This window comes from Akebia trifoliata, chromosome 12 (genome assembly GCF_017979445.1).
Source record: "Akebia trifoliata isolate Shusen 1 chromosome 12, ASM1797944v1, whole genome shotgun sequence".
NCBI lineage: Eukaryota > Viridiplantae > Streptophyta > Magnoliopsida > Ranunculales > Lardizabalaceae > Akebia > Akebia trifoliata.
This window is the reverse complement of record NC_141386.1, coordinates 24991981-25016298: the sequence shown is the minus strand read 5'-3', so window position 1 is coordinate 25016298 and position 24318 is coordinate 24991981. Positions and strand designations below refer to the sequence as shown.

Genomic DNA, 24318 nt, shown 5'->3' with positions numbered 1-24318 from the left:
TGCTAAAAATCCCAATATTTTAGATGGCAGATATGGCCTAAACGATAATAATGATATCCAACTCACATATTTTAATGCTGTGCTTCTTCTATAAATACAAAGCCTATATGAACCAAAACTTCCACATCACTAATGAATTGACATTAAGAGTTCCTCTGTCATGATGCACAGGCCCCATTATCTAATGGTCTCCTTCTACTTGAATTTATGTTATGCCTATGAGTTATTGCAGCATGATTGTTCAAAATTTTCTACCATCTTGGAATGTTTCAGCTTAAGACATTCCACTTTCGACCAAAGCCAGAATGAAACATTGAATGTTTCGTTGTCTCAAAATGTTTGGGTGAGATTAAATTTTTTCTTGACCCGAACATTGCCTAGAGAAAAAGATTTTAAACCTGGGCTGCATGTTTATTGTTATTATTAAAATGAATTATCCATTTGCCTTAGTGGTTGCTGCAGCTGTGTTTATTTTTATCAAGCCATGCCTTTAGTGCCTCCTTTTTGTAGAACGATGTGTTAGTGAATAACCCAAGGAAATGGTTAGTGATTTGCTGTCAAAATAGATGGACCGTGTTTATTTTTGCTACTCTTCTTAAAATTGTAACTGACCTACAAAATCAATTACCTGGCTGTCATTTGACAACTACCATCCTATTCTGAAGGGTTGTCTATTCCTTTATAGATTACCCCAAGTACGTCATGCAAAGGACCTACTATCACAAACTCATTGTCACGTTGTGAACTTTTCACTAATGCCAAACCATTTACATATACTTTACTGACTACTATCACAAACTTCTTATTACGTTTTCTATCTGATGTGCTTCAAATAATGATTCAGTTGGTGAAGCAACCCCACTTGAACCACAAACATCTGTTGTTTAGGAAAGTGAAATAAATTACAACCCCCCACCCCCAAAAAATAAATAAATAAATAAATAAAAGAAAAATCAAATCAAATGAAGCTGAAATTTCAGAACATAAGCAACTGAAAACTCTAAGAAGGAAAAGATGAAAATCAAAGCTTTAGAATCATCAGCCCCAGCATCCTTTAAATATAGATTGCAGGCAATGTGTATAAAAACAACACACACATGTACTTCCGATCTCTCTCGGCATGACCAAAGATCAATCCACTAATTCATCCATATACATAGAAATTTATAAGTAAATGTCGAAGGTGAGCTTACCTTTCTATAAATAACTGTCATAATACTAGACCGTAGCTTTAACTTGAGTTTGGAAAGATGAAAAGTGTATTGTGTATCCAAGAAGGACCTGTGACATCAGTATTATGTTTCTTAAAATATTGCTAATGTTTCTAATCAAGAATATAAAGGATATTTGAACATAATGACAACATTCAGTGCTGATAAAGTATTTGAGATAAGAGAACAATTCAGAAATATTATAAAATGAAGCATAGTGTAGGAAATAGAAAAATGGGGACTTTATGCTCGTTGCACGTTAACTCATCTTAATAGTAACTTTTCCTCAAATCACAGAGAAAAGAATAAAAATATGAACTTTAAAGCACTGTAAACCAAGTTCTGCCAAAAACAGATTTCCTGCATGCAATATAACCACAGCTAAGAGATTACCTTGCGATCAACAGGCAATGATTGCCCACTATGAAGCTTGATAAGAAATGAATCACTTAAAGCAACTTCAGGAATACATCGGTCATACTAAGGTAGTAAATTTCAGTTACGATACCTATTTGGGTCAGCCTAGAAGTACAAATATTTCGTGAAATATTTCAACCAGAGGAAATTAATAATAAAAAAATATCTTTTAAGTGTGAAAGCAGAGTTTCAATCCCAGATCACCGTTATTACCATACACAGACTTTACCACCACATTGAGGTGGTAAAATTGCGAAAATAATGTAAATATTGAGAATATATTCATTGAAATTGTAGGAAATGATAAATCCGAAATGAAGACACACTCACAAATCATTTAACTAAAACAAAAATCATGTAGAGTGTGAAAATGAATATCTATAATGCTCTGCTACACATTGACGTAGGTGTCTAAGAGCCCGCAGAGAAAAACAACTATTCTAAATGGAAATGAGAATAATATTTTTTTTGGTCGGTTGGAAATGAGAACAATAATGCCACACCAACTACTTACACCTACAACAGTGAAGCCTTTTCCCAAAATCTGGGGTCGGCTACTTACACCTTAATATGAAAAACACTGTGCTTAAATGAAGAAACTACTAATTACTACATTCACATATTAACTACTTACACCTTAATATGTTTATAGTATACCCAACTTATTAAAACATGGAGGAACCAATATGTCAAAATTTAACTCTGGTACGCATTCTAAGGCTACCAAAAAAACACAGAAGTAAAAGAAGAAGAAGAAGACTAACTGCACCCATCCATTGAGATAGACATATTTAAGCACCTTAAATTGATTTACAAACCCATAAAACTTAATAATGTCTCTGAGATCTGTAGAAACTGATCTAGGATTTTAGAGAAGACAGAAGAAAGACAAGAGAAGAAATTCTGGAAAAAATCAGATTAAGTATTTCTCGTTGTGTATTGTTTATATATTTACACAAATAAATAGGAAAAGATAGTGCTGAAAAATCTCCAAGGCTTATTTTAGGAAAATAGGACATTCTTGATTATTTTTTGTTTTTCTTAACTTTCTAGAATATTCTTGTAATCTTCTACAATAGGATAGTTTTCTAGAATGTTCTTGTATATTCTTATAATCTTTTACAATAGGATAGTTTCTAGAATATTCTTGTAATCTTCTACAATAAGATAGTTTTCTAGAATATTCTTGTAATAGGATAGTTGGTCTATAAATACCTTATTAGGGCATTTGTAATAGATATACAAGAATTCTCAATAAATTCAGTTTCCTACATGGTATCAGAGCCTTAGGTTCATATCCTGGGAATCGATTTTTTTTCTCTTTTTTGCCATCTTGTTCGTTGTTCATCTGTTTTTACCCTCCCTTTATTTTTTTCCTTATGATCTTTGCTAAATTCACGATGACAGAAGAGTTTGAAATAAAGGACCTAGGCAAGTTGAAGTATTTCCTAGGTATAGAGGTTGCTCGTTCAAAGGAAGGAATATTTGTCTCACAACAGAAGTATGTGCTAGATCTTCTCAAGGAAACTAGAAAAATAGGTTGCAGGCCCATGGAAACACCAATAGAAGCAAATCATAGGCTAAGTGAAGCTCCAGAAGATGAGATTGTAAACAAAGGGATGTATCAACGTTTGGTTGGAAGACTGATTTACCTCTCTCATACTAGGCCTGACATAGCATATTCTGTTAGTGTGGTTAGCCAATTCATGCACAATCCTAAGAGTATACACTTGCAAGCCGTATACCGCATCCTCCAATACTTAAAAGGTAGTCCAGGTAAGGGAATTTTATTTAAAAAGGGAGCAAACTTACGTTTGGAAGCATACACAGACTCAGATTATGCAGGGTTCATGGTGGATAGAAGATCGACATCCGGTTATTGTACATTTCTAGGAGGAAATCTAGTTACATGGAGAAGTAAAAAACAACCGGTTATAGCAAGATCAAGTGCAGAGGCAGAGTTTCGGGCAATGGCACAAGGAATTTGTGAACTTCTGTGGATCAAAATAATTCTGGAAGATCTTAAAATCACCTGGGATAGTCCAATGAGATTGTATTGTGATAACAAGTCAGCCATCAATATTGCTCATAATCCAGTGCAACATGATCGTACAAAACATATGGAAGTGGATCGACATTTCATAAAGGAAAAACTAGACAGTGGTTTAATTTGCACCCCATACGTTTCAACAGAAGGGCAACTGGCAGACGTTCTAATGAAAGGATTACCTGGAACCACATTTCAAAAGGTCATTGGCAAGCTGGGAATGGAAAGCATATATTCACCAGCTTGAGGGGGAGTGCTGAAAAATCTCCAAGGCTTATTTTAGGAAAATAGGACATTCTTGATTATTTTTTGTTTTTCTTAACTTTCTAGAATATTCTTGTAATCTTCTACAATAGGATAGTTTTCTAGAATGTTCTTGTATATTCTTATAATCTTCTACAATAGGATAGTTTCTAGAATATTCTTGTATATTCTTATAATCTTTTACAATAGGATAGTTTCTAGAATATTCTTGTAATCTTCTACAATAAGATAGTTTTCTAGAATATTCTTGTAATAGGATAGTTGGTCTATAAATACCCTATTAGGGCATTTGTAATAGATATACAAGAATTCTCAATAAATTCAGTTTCCTACAGATAGAAAAAGACATAAACATGAAAAGAATAAAATAAACATAGACTAAAATAACTAAACTAAACTAACTGCTGTTAACACTCCCCCTCAAGTTGGGGCAAAGATATCACACATGCACAACTTGCCCATAAGACTATCAAAATGTTCGTGACCCAAGGCTTTAGTGAGAACGTCGGCCAACTCTTGTGTGGTAGGAACGAAGATGGTGCAAATGTCACCAGAAGTGATTTCCTCCCAGATGAAATGATGGTTGACCTCAATGTACTTGGAGCAATCATGTTAAACTGGATTATGGGCGATGCTAATGGCCGCCTTGTTATCACATTACAACTGAAAGGGCACAGGAGGTGAACAGCCAAGTTCACGTAGTAATAATCGCAACCAAAGTAACTCACATATGCCAAGAGCCATGGCTCTGAACTCAGTTTCAGCACTGATGCGGGTTTTACTATGCCAAGTTACCAAATTTTCACCCTCCACAGTACAATTCACAAGAGTCGAATGTCATCAGCAATAAAGTCTGCCCAATCAGCATCGGTCCATGCTTCAACACGCATATGACCATGGGAACGAAATAGTAAGTCTTTCCCTAGACACCCTTTCAGATATCGAAAGATGCGTAGGGCAGCATCAAGATATGTCATGCGAGGGGCCTGCATGAATTGGCTAGCAACATTGACAGCATAGGCAATGTAGGGTCGCGTAAGAGATAGGTAGATGAGTTTACCCACCAACCATTGATAATGACTGATTTCTTCAAGGCTTTCACCATCACTGCCACTCAATCAGTGATTAGGCTCGATTGGAGTATCTATTGGTTTAACCCCAAGTTTACCCGCTTCCTAGAGCAGATCTAGCACACACTTCCACTATGAGGTAAAAATGCCTGTCTTGGACTGAGCCACCTCAATACCCAAAAAATATCTCAGAAGTCCAAGGTCTTTTACTTCAAAGTAATTTCCAAGAAAATGCTTCAAAGTTTGGATCTCAGTAGAATAGTAGTCTGTAATGACAATGTCATGAACATACACAATAAGAATTGTAGTCTAAGGTCCACTGTGTTTGACAAACAATGTGTGATCAGCTTGATTGCATGTAACCCACATCTTGTATAACAGAGCGGAACCGTTCAAACTACGCGCACGGGGATTGTTTGAGACCATATAATGACTTCATGAGACGACAAACTTTCCCATCAACACTAGGAAAAAGAACTCTTGGAGGAGTATCCATGTATACTTCTTCCTGCAAATCACCATGCAAGAAGGCATTCTTCACATCTAGTTGGTAAAGCTCTACCAAGGATAGAAGAACACAAATAGAATTCATTTTTGCTACCAGAGCAAAAGTTTCTTGACAGTCAATGTCGTAACTCTGAGCATAGCCCTTGGCAACCAACCTAGCCTTGTACCTGTCAATCGATCCATCAAACCTGTTCTTCACTATAAACACCCACTTGCACCCAACTGACTTCTTCACTTGTGGTAAGGACACCAACTCCCATGCATCATTCTTTTCTAAAGCTCGCATTTCCTCATCCATAACATGTTTCTACTTGGGATTAGAGAGAGCTTATTTCATACTGGATGGGATAAAAACTAAAGACATAGTAGCAACAAATGAGTAATAAGATGGAGACACGTCATGACAAGAAACAAACTAAGAAATAAGGTGTGAAGTACAGGTACGTTTACCTTTCCAAAGAGCAATGGGAACATTGGAATCTGAAAAAACTAGATTTTGCTCCTTAGTGGTGTGGCATGATGGATCCGCAATGGCCTGTTTTTCCTTTCTAGTGTAAACGAGTCCAAACAGATTAGGGTTAGGCATTGACATAGGTGGTTCAGCTTCTCCAGTAAAGTCAGGAATAATTGACAAAGGTGATGAAACTGGGAAAGAAGACTCCAAAAGTGACTCATCATTAGTGAATTGAAGAAACCACTCCCCCTGAAGGGATTGTCGATCAAGACAAGGAAAGTAACTCTGATCTTCAAAGAATGTGATATCCATTGTAATAAAAGGACAATGAATAGGTGGATGATAGGATTTATAACCCTTTTGGGAATTACAATAACCAAGAAACACACACTTCAATGCCTTAGGGTTAAGTTTAGCGCGAGTAAGACTAAAAACACGAGCAAAGCATACGCACCAAAAGGCTCATGAAACCACAGGGAATAATGGACGATCAAGAGAAAGGGACAACAGAAGAGGTTGGAAGTTCAAGACGTTGGAGGGAGTACGATTGATAATATAACTTGCAGTAAGAACTGCTTTAGACCAGAAATGCTTAGCAACATTCATCCCAATCAACAAAGCTCCTCCTAACTCCAACAAATGACAAATTTTCCCTTCGGCAGTATCATTTTGTCAAGGTGGTATAGAAGCCCAAGAAGTTTCTTGTTCTATACCTTGAGTAGCACAGAATTTTTTAAACCCCCATAGGTATACTTTCCTCCTTTATCTGAACGACAGATTTTGATATTTACTCCAAATTGCATTAGAACCATCGTATGAAAATCTTGGAATATATAATAGATATCATCTTTTTGTTCATTAGGTACACCCACGTACATCTACTATAGTCATCGACAAATGTAACAAAATAGTGAAAACCCAATAAAGAAGTAATAGGGGATGGACCCCAAATATTAGAATGCACAAGAAAAAATAAAGAAGAACTCATTTTATTTAAACTTGTTGAATAAGAAGAACAACAATGTTTTGACAATTGACAAACTTCACATTGTAATTCTGACAACATAGACTGAAACAAAGAAGAATAGACGTTGTAAATACTGAAAAGAAACATGACCTGAACGAATACACCACCGCATTATTCGAGCTTTATTGACTACCCTATTACTACTACTTTGAGAAGCATGAGCATGTGGAATGTGCTGAGATGTTGAAATGTTGAGAAGGTACAAGCTATCTGCTTCACGATCATAGCCAATCACCTTCTTCGTTGCCAAATCTTGAAAGACATAATGAGAAGAAAAAAAGGTAACAGTGCAATTCAGAGATTGAACAAAGGAAAGTTGTCAGGGACTATGTGGTTCCTTTATCGGCTATGGATGATAAGGAACCATCAACTAGGTGGACCTTGTCTTTGCCTTGACTGAAAGAAAGACAACATGTCATGTTATCTGAAGCTCCTGAATCAAGAATCCAAGAGTTAGAGTGAGATGAGAAAATATGATGAGCAATGACAGGAGTACCTGTATGTGCGAAGGAAGAGGTGGCAATGGAACTATCGAACAAAGCCCTCAAACGAGTAATATCCTCTGTAGAGAATGATGCATGTACTGCTGGAGAAAGTGTCTCAGAACTCAGAGTATCATCTAGCATGTCAACATTAGAAGCATGATGAGTGGAAGAAAACCGGCCCTTAAGCTGAAATGACTTTGGGCGACCTATCAAGTCCCAGCACTTCGCTCGAATATGTCCAAATTTGCCACAGTGGTTACATTTCGGCCTGTCTTTGCTATTTGGGTGCCCGAGTGGGTTTACCAAATTTCTTCACTCTTGAAGCTTGTCTGTCTCACTGTTTACTAGTTGCCATGACTAATCTATCACTCACAGAAATATTCAGACGTCTCATAGCCACATGTTGACACTCTTCACTTAGAACATAAGAGTACACAGTGTTCAAAGGAGGTAGGGGATCCTTGTTCAGAATCTAAACTATAACCATCTCAAACTCGGGATTCAGACAACGAAGAACTGGAAGGTGCGACGGGTCTCAACATGTTTGTTGAACTAAGAATAATCTTTAGAGTTTTCCCAATTGAAGGGTAAGTAGTGATCAAGTTCTCCCCACATGTTTTGCAATTCAGAAAAGTAACCTGACAATGTCTTCTCCCCCTATTTGAGATGAGATATATTTTGTTCCAACTGATAAATTCTCGCACTATTTTGAACCTGAGAGTAAGTTTGAGTATCAAATCCCAAATCTGTTGTGCGGTCTTCAAGAAGAGATATCCTCGACTAATATGGGATTGCATTAAGTGCAGCAACCATGACATAACCAAGGCATTCTCAACATCCCATTGGTAGTCCTTAGGATCTGAGATACTAGGTTATTTCTCCTTCCCATTCAAATAGCCTGCCTTTCATCTTCCATGGATGACTAGGTTCGCAAACTTGCAAGCCCACTTCAAGTAATTCGTGCCATCGAGGTTGATTGTAGTGATCTGGAGGTTTGGATTTTCATCTATGACTTGTAAGGATCCAAACCAATTATTAGTAGACTATCATGAAGTTACTTCTGACATGACTTTAGAGAGTCCAAATAACACTAAAAAATTACTCAGAAACACAACCAAACTACTTAGAACCTAAGAAGGGCCCTATCGTCACATTCCGGATGAAAGAAGGGGCCTAGATAGTTGGAGGTAACCCTAGGAAACCTACGGCAGCACCTAAGGTAACCTTAAGAACCTATGGCAGTGCTTAGGGTGGCTGTGGGGACCTGTGGCAGCCCCTAGGGGACTGCAGGAACCTGTGGCAACACCTATGGTTGTTGTTGTGGCTTGTGGCAGCACCTATGGTGGCTGTTGTGGGTTGCGGCAGCACCTAGGGTGTGTTCGGGCTCTCTTCGATTTTCTCGATCAACACCAACACTCTGATACCATGTAGAAACTGATCTAGGGTTTTAGAAAAGATAGAGAGAAAGAGGAGAAGAAATTCTAGAAAAAATCAGATTAATTATTTCTTCTTGTGTATTGTTTATATACTCACACTAATAAATAGGAAAAGACAAAAAATGACATAAACATGTAAAGACTAAAATAGACATGGACTAAAATAACTAAAATAAATTAACTACTGTTAACAAGATCTTCCCTCTTAAGCATGCTTAACATGCATTTATCCATGTCGGTACCAGCAGTACTGCAGGGACTATGATTCCCTTACCAACGATTAGAAAGGATAGCCCCAAGGATGTTGAGCATACACCTCAAGGCAAGGCACAAATATATGGCTTGATAAAATGCAATGCTCCTAAAAACCCCTCTTGGAAATCCGCCCTCAACATTAGATCTTCCATTTCAACAATTCTTCGAATAACAAATGGCTTACCCCAAATCTACCAGGACTTTCGTGAAGTTCACCATTGGAATTCCAAAATGAGATTCATGCAAGTTGAAGGTTGTACATCCCTTTGTTTAATAGTCCATTTTAGCAAATTCTCAACATGTGTGATTGACTGTTGCAATTCAGTCATGCATCAGGAATGATATGGTAGACCAATAACATTAGTCCACCACCTTCTCCTTTCCACAACATAGATAACATCACCACCTCTACGACTCCAAATATCTAAATAGCATTCCAAATAATTAAATATATCCCCTCCATGATTATACAAAATGGATTTAGCATACTCTCATCACCCACCTTAGACACACATTCAATGAGTTCAACTTTTAGCCAGACTTCAACAAACCTACATTACCGACCATGCAACATTGCATAGAATCCTCTTGTTTTAACACATTATGATGGGTTTTTTTTTTTGATAAGTTGAAATTTTATTAGAGAAAAAGAAAAAGAAAAAAGGGTCGAGATGACCCCTACAAGACAAAAACTTATCAAAAGGAAGAAAAAGCAGTACAATCCTCTATGTCGTCTCCAAATTACAAATATGGTCCCATCTCACAACAAAATCCTCGAAAAACATCCCCTTAAACACTTTTCCCCAGAAAAATAACAAACCCAAATGGATAGAATGAAATCCTCTAGCTGCTTTTCTTTCCCATCAAAGGTACATCTATTCTTCTCCTTCCACAATCCCCAACAAATGGCAAAAGGAAGTAGATTCCACAAGATTCACTTGGCCGCTCTGAATGAAAAACCCCAACTAAGCCAAGACTCAAAGAACTCCTTGATAGTATTTGGAAAGCACCCAACCCCTCCAAAGAGACCAAGGAAATGATACCGAACATGGCAAGCAAAACCACAATGTAATAGGAGGTGATCGGCCGTCTCCCCATTTCGCAAGCATAATAAACAACAATTAGGGGAATGAAACCTTTGATGATCAATTGATCCATGGTGATCAATCTACCAAAAGCAACTAACCAAACGACACCGAGATTTTTAGGGAACTTTGACACCCCAAATAAAAGAAGTTGAGAAAGAATAGTTTGACACCCCAAATGATGGAACATTCACACATGACGAATCCTTACATCATCAACGGCATGGCCACTATTTGCTCAAGATCTCAGCTTCTAAGAAATTTCATAACAAACTCATGCTTGAAACCACCACAATTTGCAGTGATCAACAACAAACTTTAATTTCACATAAAGTGCCAACACAACCGCATGGCATTATTGTTTTTGAAACATTATTAGAGAATAAGCTCTAATTAATAAAATCAAGAAGAGGTAAGAAAGGTGGAACAGACCTAGAATTTGATAAAATCTAGTTTGTCCTACATCACAGTTTCCTTATGAAATTATTGCTCTTGTGAGAGAATAAAACAACATAATATGCCCTAAAATAGTAACTAAGACTATAAGCAACATTAGGCTTCATATGGGAAAAAATGAAGATGACAATAAAAGCAATAAAAAGATACATCAAGAAAATATTAAGTATTGCAAAATAAATTCATGAAAGACATTCCAGATTCTTAAGAAGAGGATAGAAAAACTATTATCAAATAAGATCCTTGAGATAGGAACAAGTACTTGAAGATAGACGTAAGGCCCAAGGAAATAGCAAGAATATAGCCATCTAAGTGCCCAGAACCTGAATAAAATAAAACAGCACAACCGAATGTTGTTAGTCTAAATACATACCACAGGCTACACCTCATAGTGAAATTAAATAAGAAAAAATTAAAAAAATAAAAAAAAGCAACATCTAGGTAAATGAAACCAAACCAATGATGATACAAGTATGATCACTCAAGAAGCACATCCATGAGAAGTTGTAACTGCATTTTTTGAAAATTTCAAGGTCTCTAACGAGTGAATATACCTAAAAACGTAAGAATAATGTTCCAGCACAAATATTTGTCATAATTATTAGAAGATGCACGTACAAATCTATATTGAAAAATAAATATATAGACCTATTGAAATAACATCCACAATTTTCTGTAAATTTGCAAAGCCTAAGGTAATAACAAATGGAACTGACAATAACAATGACAGACAGAATCTCAAACCAGTAGTACCAGTCAATCAACCCCTAAACAGTTAGTTTTTTTTTTTTTTTTTTTTTAGGGAGGGGTAACCAAATTTAGAAGACAAGCTTATGTGCGATGTGAGGTCCAATCTTGAGGTCACTTCAACATTATTCATATATTATACATGATTTGTTCTACATAATATATATTAGATCAGAATCAAATATTATTGGATATCTGATAAGACAATCAAATTCGAATATTGATTTAGAGTATCCATTGGATTTTGGGTTCAAATTCATGCATCAAATTTTGTTTTTCAGTTCGAATATTCCTATATACGATATGATTAAAATTCGTTGACATAATTATGTCTAAAGACATGTTTAGATGCGGCTTATACAACTAGAATAATTTTGTCCCTTCCATGCTCTCCACCTCTCCTATATAAATGAGAAGGATGTGGAGTGCTCTTCCATGTGATCATACAAACAATGAATATAAGAGGGTCACGAGTCGAACTGGGGCACGATATGTCAGCACGTGACACCTGAGAGCAAAGGCGGATAACACAACACTCAACATTCCCCCTCAACAATAAGGGTGGAAAATTCCTTTGAAGAGACTTGAACCCGTGACCTATACGAACCTAGCGCTCTGCTACCATGTTGACAACCATTTACCCCAAAAAACCGATCTATTGGAAAAGGGGAGAACTATGAATATAAGAAGATCATGGGACCTAAATGGGGTATGACTCACCCAAGAGTGGAGGAAAATAAACAATCAACACCAACCACATCCCATTTATGGAGACGAGAATGGGAAAGAGGCATTGATCTCCATCGGTGGCTATCACTTCCCTTAGAATCAAAAATATATTTATGTAGCCAGCTAAACCGAATATAGTATGCTTAATTAATTGGTCGTTGTTGTCAGGCCAAAGTACCTAACTTCAGCCACCTTTGTCTATTCTCTTCCTCCAAAATAGCAAGTTCATAATCGATATAATCTTGAGCATCTGTGCAAACCATCGACCCTCCTCCATGGGCCATACATAACTATTGTTGAGCTCTCTTTCCCACCTCTCAAAATTGATTTTCTTCCCTAGAGACTGTGGTTTGGAGACTTCCTCCCATCGCATCTTGTTGGGGATTATGGAAGGATAGAAATTGATCAATCTCCGGTAGCAAAGAAGAGGAGCATGAAACTATTTTAGAATCAAAACTCTCATATTCAAATGATTATATATTTAGATGGCATTTAATTGTAAATGGGTGAAGATAATTTAATCAGTGTTTTATCGTCCTTCATTTGTTTTCTTAGCCTTTAAGGATTGTTGTGCATTAGTTATAGTCCCTTATATATATAATCACCTTTACTAATATAAAATGATGAAAGTTCCTTTTCCATGTCTGTACTTGGGAAAGGGGAACATTGTGCGAAAATATAAAAACTTAATACCTTAATTATATCCCAGATAGCAAGTTGATCCTAAAGGATGAGACCTGATTGGCAATCCAACCATTTGCAAGTGCCAACTTGGGAGGACTATTGCAACCAAAGATCAACAAATAGAGACCTGAACCTCATCAACACCAGAGTACTCATCAATGTAACAGCAGCAGATCATATTAAATATACAAACAAAAAGCACCAGCGATGTACTTCTACTTTGAAATCAAGAAATCCTGTTATCAAAGCTTGCCAAGTTTCTCTCAAAAAAATATCAAGAGAAAGGTTTTAGTTCAGACTCCACAATCAGAGTTGGGATCATATCATTGGTGCTTGCAAGCCATTCAGAATCAAAGTACAACCCAGCCACATTAACTTTTTTATGTTTCTTTTTTTCCATAGAAAATTGGGAAAGGTTTCAGGTCCACATGAGCAATAGATATCCACGCAACTAATTATCAGAAGAAAAAAAATATATCCAAACAAAAATTTCACCCGCAATCAGGATGACTGGATGAACAGAAATCAGTTAACTACTTTTTAAGCATTATGTGCATTATGCAGAAGAAGATAAACATAATGTGCATCATAAATGTTTCTTCATCTACAAAGAACTCAATAAATGTTACAACACCTTGTTGAAGAAACCAAATCAGTTTATTGAGAAGCAGCGGTCCCACAAAACCGATACAATCATTAAACATCTGCATACAATAAGAAAATTAGAGAGAGTTATTTAGTAGCAAGTAAAAGGAACCTTGAGAGTCCAAATATGAAAATATCAATATGACAAAAGACAGAAAGTCAAATGTAATCGTGAATCAAGTGCAAGTTATATAGGTACCCCATGAGCTGGTTTTTAAGTTGAGCAGAACATAATTTTCTCCAGTCCAAACAGTTAATACCATTTCACAACCATTATCATTCAATCCAAGACTAAATGAGCCAAGACGCACCACCTTGTGAATCAGAGAGCTCTAACACATAAAGCTGACCCGATATAAAATATCTGTGGTCATTTGATTTTGCTTAAGCACGCTGGTTATTTCATTTTGCTCCCTATCATCCATAAAATAAAAATAGGAATTTCCAAACTGCTCTCCATTTTCCGGTTAGAAGATTTTTTGTTCAGATGGGAGTCGGTTTGTAGAGGGTGATTTTGATTGGGTTGGGTTCAGCTGGTTGGCTTCTTGTTTTTTTTCTTGTTTCTTCTTCGAGGACTTCTTTTCCTCTTATCAAAACTTTTGGTTATGAAAAAGAAATTTGCTCTCCATAATATAAAAAATTGACCTACTAGTGGGCATTGCAACAAAGTTGGGGTTTGAGAATAATTCAGCATGGGAAAAATTCTTTAGAAAGGATAAAAGTTGGCAAAGTGGAGAAAAATGAAAAATTCTTTTCGAAAAATATAAAAATTTATATTTCATATATTAAACATAATATAGAACGTGATATTAAACAAAATTACAAAACAATAATATTGTTCGACTTCAAACTTCAAAATCTAAAAATTTGTCAAGGATTCATCAAATCACCAAGCCTCATATCATCAAATAATTTTGGACTAAATCGCAAATTGGAAGAGTCACGAATTAATCATGACATTATTTGAAAAGTCGGCTGTTTTTGTAAAAATGTTATTGGGGAACAATGGAGATGAGCTAAGGTGCAAGTACTCTCAATATCAATTGTTTCATAAACAGTTAAGAGTTATCTATTAGAGTATTTAGGGGTATTTTAGACTTTACCTTCTTTTGTTGTTTTGGGCATCTATATATGTCCCTTTTGTTATTTTCTGTAATCTGTATCTTTGGTAAATGGTATAGAGCACTTCTTCTCTTCTCTTCTCTTCTTCCCCTTAACTTCTAAGGTTTATCACTCTATCATGGTATCTGAGCGTTGATTCTAGGGCTCTTTTGTTTGGTTCTTTTCTTCACATCAGCCGCCATTAAATCGATTTGAATCAACTCGCAGCAGCCAATACAAAATCTGTTTTATTGATTGCAGTAGCTCAGTGTTCTAATCGCATCAGCCATAATTTGTTGCATCATAGCAACCCTAATCTATTTCATCACAACAGCCCTAATCTGTTTCTTCGCAGCAACCCTACTCATTCCATCGATTGCGCCAGCCCACAGTTTCATTCGCATCGAATCTTATCGACTTCAAGATTTCAGGTTCTCTTTGATAGTTTAATTAAAGTTTCTTCAGTTCGATTAGCTTTCTCCATCTCTATAGATTCTGAGTTTTCGGATTTTGTTTTTGCATTAATTTTGACTCTATGTCAAGTGAAAGAGACGATTTGCTTCAGTCTATTAGTGTGCGTTTGGATGGTAAAAACTACTCTTATTGGAGTTATGTAATGAAAAGAAAAATTAAAGGAAAGAAAATGTGGGGATATGTCTCTGGTTCTTCGACCATGCCCACTGATAGAACTTATGCGAAATATGCAGAATTGTTGGCTATGTGGGAAGTCAATAATTCCAAGATTATTACTTGGTTCAACAATTCTGTTGAACAATCTATTAGTATGCAATTGGCTAAATATGAGAAGGCCAAGGAGATTTAGGATCATCTAGTAAGGTTGTACACACAGTCCAACTTTGCTAAGAGATATCAATTAGAGACAAATATTAGGGTGATTCGACAAGGAGACAAGACCATGCAAGAATTTTACTCAATCATGACTGATTTTTGGGACCAGTTGATTCTTAAAGAGTCAACAGAACTTAGTACCTATAAACCATACTTGGGTTATAGAGAAGAGCAATGTCTTGTTCAATTCTTGATGGCTCTTCGTGATGATTTTGAGGCACTTCGGGGCTCCATTCTCTATCGCAGTCCTCTTCCTACTATTGATTCTATAGTGAGTGAGTTCCTAGCAAAAGAAAAGCATCTCAAGTAACAAACAGTGAATGGTCTCTTTCCTATCCCTACTCAGATTGTTATGGCAGCCACCACTAAACCACCCTCCACCACGTAGAGATCCAGAGTTGGCATTGATGAATGTAGCTTTTGCAAGCAGAAGGGGCATTAGAAGGCCCAATGTCCCAAACTTATTAGCAGAGGTCAACAGCTCCAACACCCCCAGTCACAGCAGCCTCAACAACATGTTTAGAGGCTTAGACAATTTCATACAGCAGCAGTGACCCCACCTCCTAGCACTAGAACAATAGTTGCACCACCCATTGGAGATTTTTCGACCTCCGCCACTACCTTTCTGATATTGCCACACAATTGTAGCATTTCCTCTCAACCTCATGCCTTTACTACCTCATCCTCAGCAGGTTTGTCATCATATCCATTGTCAGGTATATCTCGTTCCACTTGGGTCTTTGACTCAGGTGCCTCACATCATATGGCCCATGATTCCTCCCTATTTTCAGTTTTATCAACATCTCCATCCCTTATCTTTGTTATAATTGCTGATGGCACTTATATGCCATTAACAAGCATTGGTTCCATTGCCACTCCACACTGACTCTTTCTTATGCATATTGCATTCCAAAGCTTGCTTTGAACCTTATATCTATTAGTCAGCTTTGTGATTCTGGATACTCAGTTCATTTTACACCTACTTGTTATGTGCAACATCCACACTCGCAGAAGCTGATTGGGACAGGCTGTAGAGAGGGAGGACTTTATTTGTTGGAGAAGTTTTGTGTTCCTGATTTTGGAGCATCTAGCCTTGATTTGTCATCTTTTATTCTTAGTCCCACTTCTGGGTTTTATTTGTGGCACTCTCATCTTGGACATGTCTCTAGTTCTCATTTAAAATATTTAGCTTCTATTGGTGCATTAAGAAATGTTCATTTGCCTGGAAAGCGTCCTATTGGTTCTCGTTTAAAATACTAGCTATAGATGAGGAGCTCAATACATTCATAAGATTGGGACTTGGGATTTGGCGCCGCTTCCACCTGGAAAGCATCCTATTGGTTCTCGTTGGGTCTATAAAATTAAAACCAAATCTGATGGTTCAGTTAAGAGGTACAAGGCTAGACTGGTTGCACAAAGGTTCACACAAGAATTTGATTTTGACTATGAGGAGACCTTTGCTCCAGTAACAAAGATGACAATTGTTCGCACCTTAATTGTAGTTGCTTCTTCTCGTTAATGGGCTCTCTCAGATGGATGTGAGGAATGTTTTCCCAAATGGGAATCTCACAGAAGAAGTTTACATGGTTCCTCCTCCTGGTGTTCTTCATCATCCTATTGAGGTTTGCAAACTCCAAAAAGCGTTGTATGGTCTCAAACAGGCTCCTCGGGCACAGTTTGAGAAGTTCTCTTCTGTTGTTGGTTCTCTTGGTTTTAACCCTAGTGATCATGACTCTGCCATCTTCGTTCGTTGCACGTTTATTGGTCGTATTGTTCTTCTTTTGCATGTTGATGATATGATTATGATTAGGGATGACTCTGATGGGATTGCACACTTGAAACTTCAGCTCCAACAATTTGAGATGAACGATTTGGGCACCCTTCGTTATTTTCTTTGCATTGAGGTAGTCGTTTCCCCTAAAGGTCATCTTTTCTCCCATTCCAAGTACACTACTAACTATCACATTGTTGAGCCTCATTTGACTAACTATCATATTGTTGAGACTCATTTGACTAACAATCATATTGAGCTCATTTGACAAACTATCATATTGTTGAGACTCCTCTTGAGCTCAATGCACGGTATACTTCTTCTGATGGTTCTCTTCTTCCTAATCCGACTATTTATCGTACTATTGTTGGTATCCTAGTTTACCTAACCATCTCTCAGCCCGATATTGCCTATGTTGTCCATATTGTCAGTCAGTTTGTTTCTGCACCTAATCCTGTGCACTAGGCTGCAATTCTCCGTATTCTTCACTATCTCCGTGGCACCATTCATCAGAATTTATTATTCTACTCCACTTCTGCTCCGGAGCTTAGCACCTACTCTAATGCTAATTGGATTGGTGATATTTCATATCGCAAGTCCACTACTGGATTTTGTGTTTTTCTAGGTGACTCTCTCATCTCCTAGGAAAGCAAGAAGCAGTATGTTGTTTCTCGATCCTCTACAGAGGCCGAGTACCGTGCTATGGCCTCTACTACTGTAGAGATAGTTTGGTTGTGCCGGTTGCTTACAGATATGGGTGTTTGCCTCGCCACCCCTACTCCTATGTATTGTGTTTGCCCACAACTCTGTATTTCATGAACGCATCAAACACATTGAGATTGATTGTCATCTTACTCGTTATCATCTTCAGCATGAGACTATCTCTTTGCCTCTCCTCTTCTTTGTAACTGTTTGACTTCTTCATGAAGTCTCACACTATACAACGCTTCCGCTTCCTTCTTAACAAACTCTCGATGTTGCTTGTTGCCACCTCATGAGTTTGAGGGGGGATATTAGAATATTTAAGGGTATTTTAGACTTTACTTTACGTTGTTTTGAGCATCTATATAAGTCACTTTTGTTATTTTCTGTAATTTGTATCTTTGGTAAATGGTATAGAGCACTTCTTCTCTTCTCTTCTCTTCTTCCCTTAACTTCTAGGGTTTGTCGCTCCATCACTATCCACCGCCAAAAACTTATAAAACCAATCAAACAGCTTTGACAAGAAATCATCAAAGAAAGAAAGCAACTACCCCATGCGAAAGAGAGTAAATGGTCCCAAAAAATAACATACCAGTAACATATGACAAGCAAAAAAGGATATTTCAAGCTTCATTTTTTGTCACAATTCCAAATAGTGTAACATGTGTAGCAGTATTAGTCTAGTATCTTAACAAATAGAAACAAGAAAATATCCTCCCCCCCCCCCCCCCCAACCCAATCCCCATGTAAAAGAAAAGGATTCCTCACTGAATAAATTACCTTCAATAGACCAAGACGGAAATATGGCCAACCATATGCATAACAAATAGCTCTAAACAGCGAAGGATGAGTGCAATTTTTATTTTGTTCAGCTACCCAACAGCTTAGCAATGTACAATGGCAGGAAGATGGACTCAGCTCATTCGGAAGTTGCACTAGGTCATTGAAGTCAAGCTGCCTCATCACACCACAGTCCATTACTGAACTGATGGACTTGAAAGTAAGAAGATGCCAATAGCTACATGCATTCTCATTCTACAATTGAGCAAAAAAAGTAATCCATCAATACCCATAATAAGGATTAAAAAGTAAATAAAATAAAACATTGATATGGATTTATTTTCTTCAAAAGAACAACGAGAAAACAACCAACAAAGTGGCATCTCAAGTCGTGGCTCATGAGCTTCATTATTGTATTTGCACTTTGCATAAATCAAAATAAATGCCCAGGAGAAGCAGTAAATATTTATATAAAAAAATGGCTTGTGTATGGAGCACATTGTATATATATGTATGGGTAAAAACTATCCATATCATGGACTGTATATCTCCTGGGAGCACTCAAGGACTCTCTTATGGAGCACTTCAATTTGGCTCATTTTCACCTCATCTTTACTGAAGTGCATAAAAAAGAGACAAATATGCAAAATAATATACAATAATTTGGGATGACCAAAAAGCCTTTACAAATGTAGACAATTAAAGAATAAGATAAATATACACAAGACAGATCTAAGATTCCATATACAGATAGAAAATTTGATATGGGGGATGGTGATAAGACTTTCATTCCTTTTATTTATTTATTTTTTGAAAGACATAAGATTTATTAAAAATATATAGCAACAGTCGAGACGACCATCAAAATGAAAGATGTAACACAACACCCGACTTCTCGCTTGCAAACAGAGTCCCATTTGAATAATAAGTCTTCAAAGAAGACACCCTTAAAACTCCTCAGATAGTTCATATTGTTGAACCTTTATTGTCACTTAATAGCATTGTTGTAACTATAGTCTAATGTAATGGCATACTTGTGATTAGTAATTCTTGTAAGAGAATTAATTGTTTCCTGTTCACAATCTATACCTCTCAAACCCTAAGAGTGTTCTTTAGCTTTCTCAACTTAGAATCAAAGCCTCTCTTGCGAGAGAATAGACCTAAACTTGTGAAGAAGAGTATTCTTCTTCTCTTTGTTCCCATTGTTCATCGCCACTACATGATCAACCTCTATCTTCTCTCCGTTGTAGTTGTACACTGTGAACAACTAGATTGAGCTTCATCTTTGCTCTCCAAGAGGCCTCTACCCGCCAGGTGTTTGATCCAGTGTTCCAACCATTTTTTGTTGTTGTTTTCCCCTACCAAACAGTTTTATATGCTGCTGTTTTTTTCACCTAGAATAGTTTCAAATTTGTTGCTGGTTTTTTGCTCTCTAAGTAGCTACCACCCACTAGGTGATTGATCTATTGTCCCAACCATTTTGGTGTTGTTTTTGTTCCATATTTTGCTACTACAGACAGCTGTATTACCTGATGAAGTCTGAAGCTTCTCAAGGGGCCTCGAATGCCCTCTTATACATCACCACCAAGAAGTTTAGTGGAGATAATTATCTTGCTTGGTCTCTGTCTGTCCATATGTATGTTTGTGGCCTTGGTGGTCAAAAGAAGCTGGACTACCTCACTGGGAAGATCTGAAACCTAATGTTGATCAGGATGACTCGTAATTTGAAAGTTGGGACTCTGAGAATGCCATTATTATGGGATGATGGGTCATGAATTCAATGGAACAAGATTTAGCTAGTAGTTACCTATGTTGGACATATAGGGATCTTGAACCAAATGCAAGTTATCCAAATTAGACAATAAAGAAAGTTGGAAATAACATATCGATTGATTAAATAACTAAGGCACGGAGAAGCTATTGTCCTTAAAATCAATTTTGCCCCATTTGGATAGTATCCACAATGCAATCAGTCTCAGGCAGTTGGTTTCCAGGAATCAACAATCACAATCTGCTAATTGTGCACTCGGAAATAGCATATCTTCGGCAAACTTGATTAGATCAGTTGTAGTACATGCAGTATGAACGATTAAGAACGTCAAAATAATTGAGAACAGAGAGAGATCAAAACTCATTTTCTATATCTCCAACACTAGGGCATGCCCTCCTTTTATAGATAAAAAACCCAATGGTCCAAAGAAGCCCAACGGTTCAATGAAGTAAGGGTAATAGACATTTGGGCCTTAATTCGCTCGTTACCAAACGTTGGAGATCCTCAACTGTCTGAAACGCATTAGAGGATTTAATCTTAAAATCATTAATCTAACAGTTCAAGAATACAAGATTTCAACGGATGAGATTGAATAAAAATATCAATGAAAATTTGAGTAACAAGATCCAACCCAATCCACCCCAACCCACACGTATGTGTGTGAATGCTATTGCACATGATGCCCATCGCCAAAGCACACACACTAAGGATTTTTGGCGGGTTGCCCGAAACACAATGGGTTGTAATCCCACAGTGCCCTGGGCCCCCAAGTGCACATGAGGTCCTCTTAGTACCTCACACAATCAAACAATAGAGAATGAGAGGGACTTTAAAAGTTCAAGTGAAACTCTTCCCATATCCAATGTGGGACTAAAATCTTTTAGACTTACTTTCACAACTAATACAAATGAGCAAGTGGTCTTCACTTCAAGTCTTGTCTACCAAAAAAATAGTTATTTAATTATGAATCCTAAGTAAACAACATAACTATCCCCCACAGATTCATAGTTAAAAGGAATAAACAATGTTGCTTGTAAAAGGCGAAATACCGAATATCTACTATCGATGTCTTTTGGACTTAATCAACACTTAGTATAGATAGCAGAACTTAAAGGGAGGTGGTGTAACTAAGTTACTTAACACTTTCCTTTTTAGTGTAAGTTAACTACCATGTCATACATATCTTTTTTTGCATGACTGATCGAGTTCTTATGGTTTAACACTTTACGGCTATGCATCACATCTTGGTTTCTTTCATGAATGATCTAGAGAACTAGCCTATAATAATCATAGGGAGCAGCCCCATTCCCACATTCACATAGGTAAATCCATCAGGTGTATTCTATGACTATTACACACCACCCAAATATAGGTTATGCAATTTATTAAGAGCTTTCGCCCATCCTCACACCGTTATAGAATAACACTACTCAACACCATAGGAAAGAGACAGAATTTGAATTCTTTTTCACTAGTGCTCAATCAATTAGTTCAATGCCTTATTATTAACCATTAAATCTACTTCTTGGGATCTCCATTCACATAAATTGGATTTCTACCACAAGCTCTGTTAACCAATCAACTACTCCAAAAGACCGATCTGTTGGAAAGGGGGAGAACTATAAATATAAGAGGGTCACAAGACTTAACAGGGTGGTATGACACACCTGAGAGTGGAGGAAAATACACAATTAACACTCCCCCTCACCCATAAGGGTGGAAAGAATCAAACCCGTGACTAATACAAATCTAGCACTCTGATACCATGTTAACCAACCAACTACTCCAAAAGACCAATATGTTGGAAAGGGGGAAAAATATGAATATAAGAGGGTCACGGGAGCTTAATTGGAGTATGACATACACAACAGTGGAGGAAAATATAAACTCAACAAGCTAACGATTAACATAGGTTTAAGTCTCATTCCCCTCGATGTTTTACTCACTAGCCCTCTAGTTAGTCGTTTTACTAGCGAATCTACTCAGAGTGTGTTCGGAAACTGAGAGTTCATGACGAGAGTTGGACTTTCAGAGGTTGAACTCTCATAAGTCCAACTTTTGAAAGTCTATGGTGAAAATTATAGTTTTAGTGTTTGATTGTCCAAGAGAATTGTAAAAATTCTTGTGGTTCATTAATTACAAATGAAAGAGGTAAAATTTCCTAAATTCTAACTAAAGAATCTGAAAATAATGCAAAACCCATATTCCTTCCATTCAACTTTCTAAAACCCACAGTTGATAAAACAAAATTGAAATGCATCAATGATGAAGAAACCATAATCCTCTTTGGCATTTCATCAAACATATCCTGCATGTAGATTTGCTTGAGATAAAGGTTTAATGGGTTTAACCCCAAAAGTTGAAGAGTTTAAAAAAATGAGTTAACCCTAGGGATTGAACCGTTTGAAGATGATGAGTCTTTGGGTGGAAGTTGAAAACAAGGGCATTAATGGAGAGATGGAGAGGAAAAAAATACCAATCATGTGTGGAATTAAGATTTACAAAGAGAGATAAAGACCGCCATTAATGAGGGTTTGGAACTCCTTGGTCTAATAAATGAGAGGTAAAATTTACCTGACTTTGAGGTCATCCCATGCATGTTGCCAACTTTCATCAAATATGATGAAAGTTGAAAAATCCAATTTTTAAGTAATTGGAGAGTTGGCGAGTTGGTGACTCACATTACTTGCACCTTCCAAACATTGGTAAAACAACCCACGCAAGTTGGACTCTCATACCGTCAACACGCGCTTTTCAAACACACCCTAAGTTGTTTTCTTTCCTCACAAAGTCAATAGTAATCACTCCAACTGTCATCAGTTCCCTTACAATAGAAGAATTTGAGAATAATTGTGTCATGTCTCTTTATGAGAGCTTGGCAGTAATTTATATTAATTACAAAAGTTAAATTACATAAAAGTCCTTATAAATAAAAGACTATCACTAATAAGTAATTAAGACTGGAAAGCAACTATATCAACTAACTAAATTATTTCCAATACTCCCTCTCAAGTTGAGGAGAATATATCAACTAAACCCAGCTTGACAAGGTGAGAATTAGCGATAGATGGACCAACAGACTTCGTAAGCATATCGGCAAACTAATCTGAAAAAGGAACGAAGACTGTCTGAAGGTCACCAGATCGAACTTTTTCCCTAAGAAAGTGAATATCAACATCAATGTGTTTAGTTCTTTCATGAAGAACTGAGTCAGAAGCAAGCATAATAGCAAACTTGTTATCACAGAGCAGAGTAGAAGAACCAGAAACAGGAAAGCCCAGCTCTGTCAACAAAAACCGAAGCCAAATTATTTCACATGTACCAAGGGCCATAGCACGATACTCAGCTTCAGCAGAAGAACGAGATACCACATTCTATTTCTCATTTTTCAACGAGATAAGATTATTACCATAAAAAGTACAAAAACTAGAGGTAGATCTCCTATCTGTAAGAGAGCCAGCATAATCAGCATCTGTAAAACAAGACAAATGCGACTGAACAATAGAAGAGTAAAAAAGCCCAAGTCCAAGACATGACTTCAAGTAGCGAAGAATGCGATAAACTACATCAAGATAAGATGTACGCGAAGTATGTATGAACTAACTGACCACACTGACCACAAATGACAAATCCAGTCTAGTATTAGTCAGATAAATCAGACAGCCTACAAGTCTTTAATAAAAAGAGGGATCTGATAAAAGATCACCAGAATCAGCTTGAAGACGATGATTCTGATCCATAGGAAAGGAAGCAGGAAGACAACCAAGCATCCTAGTGTCCTAAAGAAGATCCAATGTGTATTTTCGCTTAGATAGTAATATACCA

The 24318-nt window shown here is 37.0% G+C and overlaps 1 protein-coding gene across 4 annotated transcripts in view; it reads right to left on the bottom strand.

Moving 5' to 3' along the window:
• Positions 1–24318, bottom strand: part of ABCC13 (multidrug resistance-associated protein 11) — a 96720-nt gene that overhangs the window by 41191 nt on the left and 31211 nt on the right. For 3 of the 4 annotated variants that reach the window (XM_086419173.1, XM_086419171.1, XM_086419174.1), the window contains 4 exons: positions 18723–18977; positions 13509–13578; positions 10977–11037; positions 1194–1281 (listed from right to left, as the gene is read on the bottom strand). In XM_086419173.1, coding sequence (XP_086275299.1) covers positions 1194–1281; positions 10977–11037; positions 13509–13578; positions 18723–18977 — 474 coding nt within the window. The remainder of the gene's footprint in view (positions 1–1193; positions 1282–10976; positions 11038–13508; positions 13579–18722; positions 18978–24318) is intronic. The other variant, XM_086419172.1, reaches the window with a different exon arrangement.